Source organism: Lemur catta, chromosome X (genome assembly GCF_020740605.2).
Source record: "Lemur catta isolate mLemCat1 chromosome X, mLemCat1.pri, whole genome shotgun sequence".
Classification (NCBI taxonomy): domain Eukaryota; kingdom Metazoa; phylum Chordata; class Mammalia; order Primates; family Lemuridae; genus Lemur; species Lemur catta.
Window position 1 is genome coordinate 29,727,715 of NC_059155.1, and position 13,797 is coordinate 29,741,511.

Consider the following 13,797-nt stretch of genomic DNA (forward strand, 5'->3'; position numbering starts at 1 on the left):
ATACTATGTACAAGGCATTGTTCTAATTACTTTATGAGTATTAACTCGTGTCACTGCCAGAATCACTCTACAATATAACTACTATAACCTCCATTTGACAGGTGAGAAAACTGAATACCCAGAGTCAATTATTAAAGAATTCAGATTTCAGCTCCCAAGTTCAGGGACTCAACTGCAATCCTATACTGTTCTTCAATAACAAAAGTAGTAGTAGTAGCAGCAGCAAAAATGATGATGACAATGATGATGATAATAATAATAATAAACCAGCAAAATAAGTGAAAAGTATACCTGGCATGAGATCTTTTGCCCTACATCAAATTTCACTCTATAGCAGAGTATTGTAATAGATAAGTGCCAGTGTTATTAATATTGTATAATTATTATGGGGAGAAATGCTAATGTGAGTATCTAATGTTTGAGGGTAAAAAGTTACCTTCTGTTTTTCTCTATAATCTTCTCCTTCAAACTTGTATAAACTTTGTTCAGTGTCCATTCTAAAATTTCTAAGAGAAGACTCTCCCATTTTCTGTAAGCGTTCATTCATCTCTGCAGTCTAAAGTTGAATACATTGAAATGAGAAAATTATCACTGAATTATAAAAATCTGTGAATCCTCTACCTTCTTACAAAATCAGGTTTTGACATGAGATATCCAGTCTGTTCATTTACAAGGTATGAATGCAATTCTAACATCAAACTTGAATGTAAATTTAACTTGCCCCAAGTATTTTAAATACTTAAATGGTGCTTCCCAAGTATTCTCAGGCTTTCTTTAAAATTTTTTTATCATTAAAAATGTAGCCACATTTTAATTTCTATTGTATAACTTTAATTGAACAAATAGCTAGTGCTAAAATAAAGGCAATGTTGGACTAAAGCAACACATTTTGCATACTGATATGAAATATATTATCAAAAGATTGTTCAAAATACAGGATATGACCTCAAAAACAAAAATCTTCTGAAAAGCATAGTCAACCATTTTACCGGATATTATAGTAAACATGATAAAATACACCATGGAGATGGACTCAGCAAAATCCACACTGTGAGCAACTCAAAAGGCAAACGACCCAGTTTCTTTACCAAATAAATGACAAAAAATTCATAAATGTGGGCGGAACCTATAGATTTAAAAAGATAAGATGACATATCAACCAATGGCAATGTGCAGACTTCATGTGCATTCTGATTTTTTAAAAACAAAGAAACTGTTTTTAAAAAGTATAAATATAAACCAACTAGGAATTTGAATACTAACTGGATATTTGGTGTTATTAAAGAATTATTGGAGTTTTTCAGGTGGGACAATGCTATAATTATTATGTTTTTAAAAAGAGTCCTTATATTTTAGAAATATATAGTGAAATATTTACAGCTGAAATGATTTGTTGGAGATTTCCTTCAAAATAATCTATAAAGGTGGAAATGAATTGGGGATATGAATGGGGCAGGACTGGTTGATGGTTGTTAAAAAATGGGTGATGATTGCATAGGAGCTTATTATACTATTCTGTCTACTTTTGCTTATGTTTGAAATTATCCATAATTTGTGAAAAAGGTAAATTAAATGCAAAATATTCTGAAACAATTTATTATGCTTTAACAAATAATGCTTTAGTATTTCATGAAATGTTTACAAAAGATTTTCAATTACCACAATGCATCAGTAGACAATTCCTAATCCAGTGCAAAAAAAAGACTATAAAAAATGCAGTCCTTATACATGTGCTTAAACACAAAATTTACTAGACTTTTAAGTACAGTATTTTCAATAAGCATGAGATATAAGGTCACTCAATTTTAAACTCTGGTTCTTAGTCTTTCTCACCAAAAAATTTTTTTAAACCCCTAAATCCACCACTAGAAATAGATCTACAAGTTGTTAGAGAAAATACGAGTTATTTGAAACATCTAGTTCAATGCAATGCAAATAACACATATGCTGAAGTATGTTGATTTTAAAGCAATCTATTATGAAAACAAAATGCCATTTTACTAACCTTCTTTTCCCCTCTTTCCAGAACAGTTGTAATGTCTTCATCTGTCAGCTCACTCTCTTTAGAAGCAAAAACATGGGTGGCTCCATGCCGTATCATTTGTAACATTTCCTCTTTTGCCAGCTTGTTAGACTGTTGGTCAATGAGTCTTCCTAATAATAAAAATGAAAATTGTATATATTCAATCAATTATGTTCCAAAGAAAGCACAACAAATAGTTCTAATCAGACACTATCACAGTTAACCATACATAAAGCTCTATAAGAACAAAAAATTAGTGAGCATTAAACTTATTTGTTTAATGAACAACCCTACAAGTTTTTATTCTACCAGAATTTCTATTTCAGTGTGAAATTCCTTCTGTAAAATTCAGTTAAAACCCAGAAGGACAGAAACATTTGTTTTTTTCATGTTCAGACTATATTTTTCAGATCAAACTTCTCTGTATGGAAAGGTACCCTCTAATACATGTTTTAAAAAATTAAAAACTAGACATTTTATCTGCTACAATATCAGACATATCAAAAGACATGCTATTGGCATTCAACTATAAGCTAGAGAAGTTCAACTATTCCATGTACTGAATGCAAGGGTTTTACTTAGGAACATTTCTTTTGTTGTTTTAAAACATCTCAATTAGCATTTTAAAATTTTTTATTTTTACTTGATATATAATAATTATATATATTTATGGGATAGAGAGTGATGTTTCAATTTTCTTTCTCTAAGTTTTCAAATTTTGGTCAACCTCTATTAAAAGTAAGCTTCTTTGAAGAAAACTGCATGTGTATTTGCAAAAATGACCTAATTAGGTTTACATGTACAAATACCTTGTTGTATAACAATTGAATCAAGTCTCAATTTTATCTCAGCTCTCTCTACGATCCTTTCTTCAACAGTGTTGTCAGTGATGAGACGGAATACACGTACTGGCTTCTTCTGACCAATACGATGTGCTCGATCCTAGTAGAAAGAGTCCTAATATAAGATATTGGATATTCTGGATAAAATTTAGAGTATAGCCATCACATGCCGTGAAATTCTGAAAATAAAATTAGTTTTTTATCTCTCTAGACCTGCCACTTTTGAAAAGAGGACGATGAATATTAAGAATACCTAAAGACCACTGGGACCAAAGAAATCGGCAAATATTATATTATACCATTAATGAATGGGAAACTTCCAAAAGGACAAATGGCAAAGCCCCTTTAAGATGAGGACAAGAGGCAGCTGGAAGTTTCTGGATTGAGTTACTAAGTAACTTTAAGCCACTAAATACAAACATCTTCCAAACTAGCAAGGAGATTTATAAGTAGTTAGCAAGGGTTGTTATGGTGGCAAAAGTCTGCTTTATCTCATCATCAAGCAGTTCTCTCTGCTTACTGAGGCAATTCAGGGATATGTAGTAAAGGGTCATAAAAATTAATGAGGTATTAATATCCTTACTATACAGTAGTCTAGAACTGGTCCTATGGCTTATAGTTGGTAAAGGTGACAGGTGGCAACTTCTAGCAATATAAAAACATCTAGGGAGTGTGTTTTTAAAACACAGAAGCTGCTAGAGTACATAGGTAAAGGGAGGAAGGTAGTAGAGAAAAAAAATCAAAGAAACAAGGTTCAAAGCAGCCCTTGTACTAAATATAAAAACACTAGAGGCCAGTAACAAAGTTTCAACACAGCACATTAAAAGAGAATGTAATACCCTACAAATATTTAAAATTTTAAACCCAAACTAACAGATCCTGAAAGATCAGCTCTACTCTAACACTTCTGAGGAAATGAAGTGCTACCACCATTAGGTTTTCCAGTTCAGTAACACTGTAATTTCCGGGGGCTTACTGCTACTTAGTCACATCAAACAGGTAGTTCAACACCATGCTAAGGTAGTAATAATTATGCCACAGCATATTGATTTTAAAATGTCCCAATGGTCAACCTTTTTCAAGTCTCTATTATAAAGGGAGGACTTCTAAGTTATACCTCATCGGCAGATGACTTTTCATTGTTTCCAAAAAGAAGTCAATTATTCCACAACTTCTTGTGATTTTGAATATGTAGTTATTTTGCATCTTTTTACTTCTGAAATTATATTTCTTTATTTGAAAATGTGAGTCACATTGAGAGAAGCTGTAGCTCTAGTTCAATAAATGATGCCAAAATATCAAAGGAGTTACCTTTAGTGTCATGATGAAAGGCAAGAGGAAAAGCTCCCTGAAAAAAATATTTTTAAAGTGTAGAATAGTTTTTTAAGCAGCAAATGTTTTCCTGGAATATATTACCTTCTCACCTTTTTATCTTCTCTCCCCAATCATTTTACTACAAAACTTAAAAATCCTACTTGTCCCAGTTTCATTAATAATTAATAATGAGAGATTAATTCTGTAACCATTTTCATTAAAACAAATGTATGTGTCCTCTTCAATTTTCAGGAATGGGAAAAAAACTGACATTTCTGTTTCATGATAAAAGCTAAAATTGACATAGAAATGCTATAGTTGGATCTGAGGTATGTTTATTTGTTTTCATTCTTTTTGTTTGTTTTTGCAATTACAACAGCAACTTTGTTTTCCAGGATAATCCAACTTTTACAAAACGTCCCCAAAGTTGTTACCCTTTTATTTTAAATTACCTTTATACTATATAAATAATAGTATTCTGAGGTATGATAAATTTCTGACATCATGGAAGATTACTAACCATAGCTTGTAGGTCAACCTGTGGATTCCAGTCTGAATCATATAGTATAACCACATCAGCACTTGCCAAGTTAATTCCGAGACCTCCAGCCCTGGTACTCAGCATAAAGATGAATTTGCTACTATTAGGAGCATTAAAGGCCTCTATTGCTTCCTTTATTTTTTAATTGCCAAAGGGATAGAAAAAAAAAGAAAAAAATATCAAATTATAATCACCAGAGTCCTTAAGAAACAAATTTTAACATGCATACAGAAAATCTACATTTTATAACATCTTTATAAATATATTTTATATTCTTCTATCTTCAAAAAAATTTAAGCATACATCTATATACTGTATTGTATGAATTGCTATAAAAAGTATATTACATAAATGAAGTTCCTAATCTTTAAAAGCTTACATCAATAGACAAACTTAGAACAATCACATAATGAAATTTAACTAAACAATAATTCATTTATATTATTTAAAAAAAATAGTGAAAATGTTTTAATGGAGTGCTGAAATGTATCTGGGGGTAAAATGTCAGAAATCTCAACTTTATTCCCATTAGCTTATAAAGGATTAATAAAGAAGGTATGATTAGGTATGGTTTAGAAGATGAACCAAGAGAGAAAAAGTTTAGAAATGGGAATGAGAACAACAGATAAAGGAGACAGTAAGAAGACTTTTATCAGTATGGTGACAAGGGACAAATAGGTAAGTAATGAGGAAAACAAGGTAATCTAGGGATATTTAGTAAAGAATCTTAAAAAAATAATATTAATATCCTTACTATATAAAGGTCTCATACAAATTAATTAGAAAAACACTAAGACTCCAACAGAAAAATGAACAAAAAAAATGAACAGACAATTCACAGAACAACAAACACAAATGGCTGAAAAACACAATAATAATGTTCAGTCTCACCAGTAATCAAATAAATGCAAACTGAAACAACATAATACCATTTTTTGAAGATAAAAAAATGATAATACTCAATGTTGACGAGGGGGTGGTGAGACGGGCACTCTCATACACTGCTGCTGGGAGTGTAAATTGGTACAAACTTTCTGGAAAGCAATTTGGCAATATGCATCAAGAGCCTTAAAATTGTTCATACCCTGTGACCCCGTAATTCCACTTCTAGGAATTTATCCTAAGGAAATAATCAGAGATGTACATAAAGATTTATGTATAAGGACTCTCACTGTAGCATTATTTATAATAGTGAAAAATTGGAAACAGCCTAAATGATCAACAATTGGGAGATAAATTATTTATAGTATATAAGTAATTATATAATCCATAGGATGAAATATTACCCTAACATTATTTTTACAATGATCTTTTAATGGACATAGAAAAGTACAATATAATGTTGAATAAAAAGTATCAGGATACTGAACTTCATATATAGTATATATAGTATGATATCAATTACTTATACATGTTATATATACATAAAAAGATTGTCCAGAAATACTTTCATTTTCCAAATTTCCAAATTTCTTTATTCTATTACAGCAATCACATATTACTTGTATAATCACAAAATGCAGGCAAGGGTTTTTTTTTAATGAATAGAATGGCATGGTCAAAGTTATAGGCAGAGAAGGTGGCTCCCACTGCCACAGTCAGCACAGCAGGTAAAGGGGACAGTATAGAAAGCAGCATGGTGTAGTGAGAGGCATCTTGGTGTAGAGGAAATAGCAAAAACCTGGGCATGAATCACAACTCTAGCATTCATTATATCTGGGATTCTGGGCAAGCATTTAACCTCTCTGAGACACAGTTTCAAATGGAGAAAATTATACCAATACTTTACCAGGCTGCTGGGAGAATTCAATTGGAACTTTAAGTTGCCTAGCTTATAGTAGTTGCTTGACAAATGTTAGTTCTTTTCCCTATAAAAGTGAGGAGGCCGATTAAGTAGAGGTTACAGGAACTGAGTCAGAGGATGACCAGAAGCTTTGCTAGCTGAATTTAGCTGTAGTAACGGAGAAGGGGCAAATCTGAGAGCTACTGGGAAAGAATTATTTATTGACAGCTGGCACACAATCAGAGTCAGATACCAAATGTGGTCTTCCTCTTCTTACTAGGAAAACAGATGAAATGATGGTGTGGACGACAATGTAATGGGAAAGCAGGGAATTTCCAAGAAAAAAAAAAATGAACAGTTCTAACTTTGCTATGTTTAAAGTCAATACATGTAATTCAGAGTCTCTGAAGGGAGAACATTATTTGGAATTTTTAAAAAACCAGAACAATTTGGACATATATGGGTAATGAGCAGAGAGATCAGTCAGAAATGCAAACTGGCTACTTGAGATCAGAAAGCACTTACTGTTCTGCCTTGGTATGTGCTCTTCATTCTAGGAAGAAGGATCATCTTGAATGGCACTATAGGGCCTGTGCTTAATGTGGATTCGGAGAAACCAGTTCTCAGAGTAAGTCGGCAAGTAAAGCTTCAAGTTACCATCTCAGATTAAAAAAAAAAAACTATAGGGCAGGGAATAGTGTAAGCCTTGAAACGTCCCTGTATGTCTAAATGTTATCACAACCGTTTCCCTATAGGGTAGCAGTAAAACCCTTCATATGAAAATGGCCTGTGTGCTTGCTGTGAACACTATCCTACACTTACTCCTTCAATAAGGAGGCCCATCCCCTTGTACAGTGCTGAGTACATAGTAGACATTTAATAAATGCTTGAATTAAAAATAAATAAAAAATAAAAATAAAAAAGGAGGCCCACAAGGGACAGAGTTCCCAGTGCAGCTACGGAAGGAGAGGGAAGCATGCTAAGAGTCTTTATAGGCTGAAATGGGGCCTTAAAGGTAAGAAGTAAAAAGGCCTGTGTGCAATTTCATAACATGTGCCATATACTGCACTATTCAGTTTAAACCTGTATTCCTACCTATTATATCCACTGATCCTCACAACAATGTTGTCAGAAAAACAGCCCAGGTGTTAATTGTATTAACCTTTTAATACAATTAAAGACACTGAGGTTCAGAGAATTAAACAGCTTGCACACACTACAAAGTGGTAAAGTTGGTGCTAAAATTCAGGTCTTCTGAAACTAAGTTCAGCGCATTTTTGACTATACCATAAAATCGTGATCTTTGCCCAGAATATGAGTACATCAGGTCCTTGAATTAACATCGTTTTGTTATAAAGCTGATGAGAGAAAAATCAGTTCCCAGCCGGGGCCACTGTCTGTGTGGTTTGCACGTTCTCCCCACATCAACGTGGGTTTTCTCCTGGTGTCTGGTTTCCTCCATCCCAAAGCTGTACCCATTAGGTGAACTGGTGTGTCTACACAGTCCTAGTGTGAGTGAGTGTGGGTGTATATATGAGTGCGCCCTTTGATGGATGGTGGCCTGTCGAGGGTCAGTTCCCCCCTGGAGCCCTGAGCTGCCAGGAGAGGCTAAGGCCACTGCGACCCGGAACTGGAATAGGTGGGTAAATGATTATCTTGTTTTTATTAATATTTCTGAAATCTATATATAGCTTACATTTATTTCGATGTTTAATATTAGAAGTGTTTTGGTCCTTATTTAGAAGTTTGGTGATGTTTTGTGATGAAATATGCCATAGGAACTTAACTCTTGTTTATATCAATTAGCCTATGGTAAAATTGATTTCACTACACGTTGTTTCACTTAAAGTTGCAGTTTCCAAGAATTCATCAACAACGTTAACTGAGGACTTACTGTATAGACTTAAAACAGAAGCCAAAGACAGAGCCCTGGAGGATCACAGAAAATAGAAGATAAACTATCAAAGCCTTCCCAAAAAAAGTGCTTTAATGGGTTGAAAACACATGAGATCAGTGACATTTGTGAAGGATAATATAAACACCTATAAGAATTTCCAAATTTGAGAAAGATACTAGATAATAGGTAGACTTACTAAGTGACTCATTTCTGCACACCAACCTTCTAGCATCCCAAGATCCAAATTCATGATAAGCACCTATACATACCTATGTTGTCACATTTAAGTTTTATAAAAGCTCTATGAGGCCAAGATTATTCCCTTTACAAATTACTGTTTCATGGGTCTTTAAAGTTGTTTATAAACTGGCAAAATCTCAACCATTAAACTCCACAAATGGCAAGGGTCTGCTTTAAGTAGCAAAGCAAAAAAGAAAATGATATAAAATTAGAGGCCAGCAAGTAAGCGGAGAATCAGTTAGTAATCAAAGGTCAGAGACAGCAGTGGTTAGAGGAGATAAGGACGGAATGGCATAGTGTCCTTTAGATAAGTGAGAATGTCTTTGAAGACCTTGGAAAGGATGATTTGTAAAGAGTCAGTGCGATGGAAACCAAATTGAAGATCAAAGAGAGAGAGATAACAGTGAGAAAGTCAATGCTCCTAGCTAAAGAAAATGCAAAAGTTCAACAAAACTACCTAATGGTGAAAAACAGTGCATAATTGAACTCTGATTTTGGAAGTCTTGTTTTATTGTCTCTTCCTTACCTCTCTTTCTTCATGGGGGGTTTGTCCATCCAGTCGACAATAGTCGTAACCACGCCACATGCAATAATCCTCTAAAATGTCCAGCAAGCGAGTCATCTGGCTAAAAATGAGAACCCTCGAACCTAAAACATTTCACCAAAAAAGAAAGTTATATAACTTGTATAAAACTAACTTAAAAGTTACAAGAATAAAATTAAACATTATAGGCAATATAAATATACAGTACATGAACCAACACTCCATTACACACATACAAACACACACAGAGACACATACACACCCCTTCAAGGGATGCTATATAGAATTATGCATTTGTTGAGATACACATTTTTAAGGTCTTCAAAATCCTCCATACATACTGAAATGATTTAACGTCTGCCTTTACTTTGTCCTAAGGATGAGTAATGGGTCCACAGGCTCTCTCACTGGACTACTGCAATAGGTCTCCCAACTAGTCTCCTATTTCTAGACTCTTGTCCTCAGTAGATCCCCTATACCGCCTCCAAGTTCTCTTCCTAACACACAAGAGTGACATATTCTGTCACTCTCCACAGTCAAATATCCTATGACCCTCCCTCTACCACCTTCAAGATAAAAGTCCCGACTCCTTAAAGCATGGTTTAAAAGACTTTTCACTATTTGGTCCATCCATCTTCCCAGATTCATCAACTGCCACTCTACCCCAAATACCATAAGCTCCCCCATTCCCTTTTTTCATGCTTCTGTTGCATTGCCCTGGAAAACCCTTCCCCTCCTTTTTCCCATGGTTCACTCCTATACATTCTCCAGTGCTCACCTCAAATTGTCATCTCTGTGAAGACCTTCCCAACTCCCAGTTTCTCAACATACCATAGCACTTATCACAATGAACTGCAACTATTCCTCCTCACTACACTGTGAGCTTCTCCAAGGCAAAGACTGTTGTCTTATTCATCTTTGTACACCCAGCCCGTAGGACAATTCCTGGCAAATAGTAAGTACTCAACAATGTCTGCTGAACAAGTGAATGAATGAATGAATATGGAAAATTTTATTCATATACAAGTCATTAATATGAATTTATTCCATGCTAATTTTAAAAATTGATTACTCACCCTGTTCTTTGAGTTTGGCCAACAGTTTATCCAGAACTACCATTTTACCACTGTTGCTGACAACATGCTCATCAGTGGTGTAAGGTGGACCTGGCTCAGCACCATCAAACAGATACGGATGATTGCAACACTTTCGAAGCTGCATCAGAATGTTTAAGAGTCGCATCTTGTCCATCTTGCCAGCAGAGTTTAAAACATCAATATCTTTCATCAGGATTTTTGTATACCTAAAATTTTACACTATAATTAATCATCACTTATTAGAAAGGTTAATGTCATAAAGAAATGTTCCTTTGGCCATCAGATTACATTCCTGTTTAAAGATAAACAAAAAGATTTGATTTGAAACTAAATCTGATCACCAAAACCAGCAAACTAATGAAGACTGGAACACTGTAACTTGTATGTTGCTTATAAACCTGATTCCTCCTGCTTTATCCATTATTATAAATTGCCACCAGCTTATAATTATTTAGAGACTTATCCAATAGTTATTCAGTAAGTACAAAATTTGCTGAAAGTTGACATCCAACTTTTACTTGTTTGAGCTAAAAACAAAATCAATTTTTTTCTTTTCTTTCCTGTTTTTAGAGACAGGCTCTCACTCTGTCGCCCAGGCAGCACAGTGGCGTGATCATAGTTCACTGTAACCTCGAACTCCTGGGCTCAAGCGATGCTCCTGCTTTAGTCTCCCCAGTAGCTAGGACTACAGGTGTGTGCCACCATGTCTGGCTAAATTTTTTATTTTTATTTATTTTTTTTTTTTGTAGAGACTGAGTCTCACTATGTTCCCCAGGCTGGTCTCGAACACCTGGCCTCAGCAATATTCCTGCCTTGGCCTCCCAAGGCACTGGGATTACAGGTGTTCTATTTTTTATACCTAAATACATCATTTTTTTCTGATCCTATAAATATTTTATCTTTTCTAGAACTTCACTCAGACAAAAAGAGACTTATGTACACACCTGATCAATACTAATATTTAATTATAATATTTGCCAACTTTTACTGAATGCAAGTACCAGGTATCATGTCAAGGGCTTTATATGAATCATGCACCAAATCTTCACAACTATTCTGAAGTACGTACTAGTATCATACCCATTTTAAAGATGAAAATTCAGGCAGCTAGAAGAAGTTAAACAACTTAGGGTCACAGCAAGAGACAAAGCCAAGGTTCAATCTTGTGTCTGAGTCCAAAGAATATACTCTTAACCTCTACCCTATACTGGCTTGTATAGTAGAGAAATTGTTATATATTTTTACACATGATCTAATTTTACTTATAAAAGTAACATTTTGCTTTGTTTAGCAGCATTACCACATTATTAACATGTCCTATTTATGTTTCCTGTGACTCCCCTTGTCGATTTCCTGCTTTGCTTGTATTTATCAAATGTTTCTAGCTTCTATTTTTGTAATATCCACAATTCTGGATGTTTTCATCATCATCACTATTATTATGATTATAACTATGTTTTGCTGATAGAAAAAGCAAGAATAACTAACTGGTGTGCCAGTGACATCATCCCCTTTAATCTCAACATCATCCTCATAAACTAAATAGTACTGTTCCCATTTTACAGAAGGGAAACTTAGCTTATGTAACTTACCCAAGCTAAATAGCTACTAAGAGGCAATGCGTGGGATTCAAACACAGATCTCTAACTCCAAAGCCTATGCTCTTTCTCAAAGGTTAAATAAAATACTTATAAATTTTCTCTTTAAATATTTGAAACACTTAACCTGCATTGAAATATAAAATGTAATTTTGAACTAAGGGCATAACTGAACAACTATAAAACTAATTTTTAGTAAATTCTGATACACAAATAAATTTTAATAAAATAGCTCACCACTCTCGTTGCATCTTACTCAGTCCCAAATAAATCTTTATTTCCTTTTTAGGAGGCAGACTCTTCTCTACATCAGTTTTTATACGACGTAACAAAAATGGTTTTAAAACCTAAAAAGTGATAGTTTTTATAAAAGTTTATAAAAACATTTAATATTATCAACCATGTATTTTATTAACAACACTCTAGTGTGAAACTTATTTCTCATTGCATAATCTGACAAACACTACCAACACCAATTGCCAACTTTCTTTGCAAAGAACCTAGTAATGGCCCATTAGAAAATCAGAATAGGGGACCTAAAGTAGACATTCATGATGTGATGGCACAAAAGACATAAGAAATTAACACACAAAGATCACTGACTACAGAATAAGCACCAAAGAACCCCCTTTTTTTTAAAGCTGTTATAATCCAAGAAGATTTTTAAACCTGAGAAGAAATCTGAAGCCAGAGTATCGATCAAAGAGTCTCCAGAAATGAAATACAAATGCAGATCCTTTCAAAATACAGTTATGTATCACTTAATGATGGGGATATATTTTGAGAAATGCATCATTCGGTGACTTTGTCATTGTGCATACATCATAAAGTGTACTTACACAAATCTAAATGGTGTGTGTGTGTGTGTATATATATATAATATGTATATTATATATGTATGGAAAAACAAATATCCCAGCATCACTTCCCTACTTGATCTGCGATGCCAATTATCAAGTGCCATATATCTGGTTTCTATATATGCTTCACTGTAATCTTATGGGACTATGGTCATATACATGCAGTCCGTCATTGACCAAAATGTCATGCAGGGCATGACTATAGTTAAATATATGAATGAGAAGAAAACAGTTCAATGTGAAGGAAGATATGGATGAGCAGAAAAAAGATAAAATAATCAATGTATACACGAAAGACATATTATATCACAAGAAAATCAAAGTGCTTCAACGTATAGAGTACCTACCTACAATGTGCCAGATACTGCAATATGAACTTCACATATAGTATTTAATCCTTACAATAAATATTTGACAGAAATGTGATTATTTCAATTTTAGTAAGTTCACTGAAGTCACCTTGCTAGTAAGTGGTAGATGCAGAATTTAAACCCAGATCAGGCTTATTCTAAAAATCAGCTCAGTTCCTGATTAGCTGTCATGAGCCTGGGCAAGTTCTTAATGTTTCCAAGCCCGTTTCCTCATCTGTTCATCCAAAAAAAAAATTTATGGTATGTGTGTATGCCGAACATTTTTAAATGGGGATAATACCTATTTCCAAGGCTGCTGTGGACATTTGTAGTAGTACATGTGTAGAGCTTAACTGCAGTAGACACTCAATAAATGGTAGCTATTATGATTAGATATCTATGGGAGGTAAGGAAAAGCGAAGAGTAAAAGAAGACTTCTGGTTTTTGGTTCGAGTCTCTGAAACTTGTCTAAGATATATTCTTAAGAGTTTCAAGTGCCAGCAAGACATTTAGGCAGAAACACTCAGAGGGCAGTGATATGTGAAAGTATAGAAGCTTAGGAGAGAGTTATGGAAAAGTAACTTTGGGAGTTCTCAGTATATACAGGCGGTAGGTGAAACCATGGGAATGGATCCCCAGGGAGAGCATGTATGAAAGTCAAAGACAAAGCCCTATAAAATGCTAAACTTTAAGGGACAGAAAGAGGGG

At 34.1% G+C, this 13,797-nt stretch overlaps 1 protein-coding gene across 8 annotated transcripts in view; it reads right to left on the reverse strand.

Annotated features, from left to right (window-relative positions):
* Positions 1–13,797, reverse strand: part of SMARCA1 (SWI/SNF related, matrix associated, actin dependent regulator of chromatin, subfamily a, member 1) — a 74,974-nt gene that overhangs the window by 42,633 nt on the left and 18,544 nt on the right. For 5 of the 8 annotated variants that reach the window (XM_045537988.1, XM_045537981.1, XM_045537986.1 and 2 more), the window contains 8 exons: positions 12,117–12,226; positions 10,261–10,487; positions 9,167–9,288; positions 5,805–5,840; positions 4,700–4,852; positions 2,833–2,965; positions 2,006–2,154; positions 437–556 (listed from right to left, as the gene is read on the reverse strand). In XM_045537988.1, the coding sequence (XP_045393944.1) occupies positions 437–556; positions 2,006–2,154; positions 2,833–2,965; positions 4,700–4,852; positions 5,805–5,840; positions 9,167–9,288; positions 10,261–10,487; positions 12,117–12,226 (1,050 nt within the window). The remainder of the gene's footprint in view (positions 1–436; positions 557–2,005; positions 2,155–2,832; positions 2,966–4,699; positions 4,853–5,804; positions 5,841–9,166; positions 9,289–10,260; positions 10,488–12,116; positions 12,227–13,797) is intronic. The other 3 variants (XM_045537982.1, XM_045537989.1, XM_045537987.1) reach the window with 1 other exon arrangement.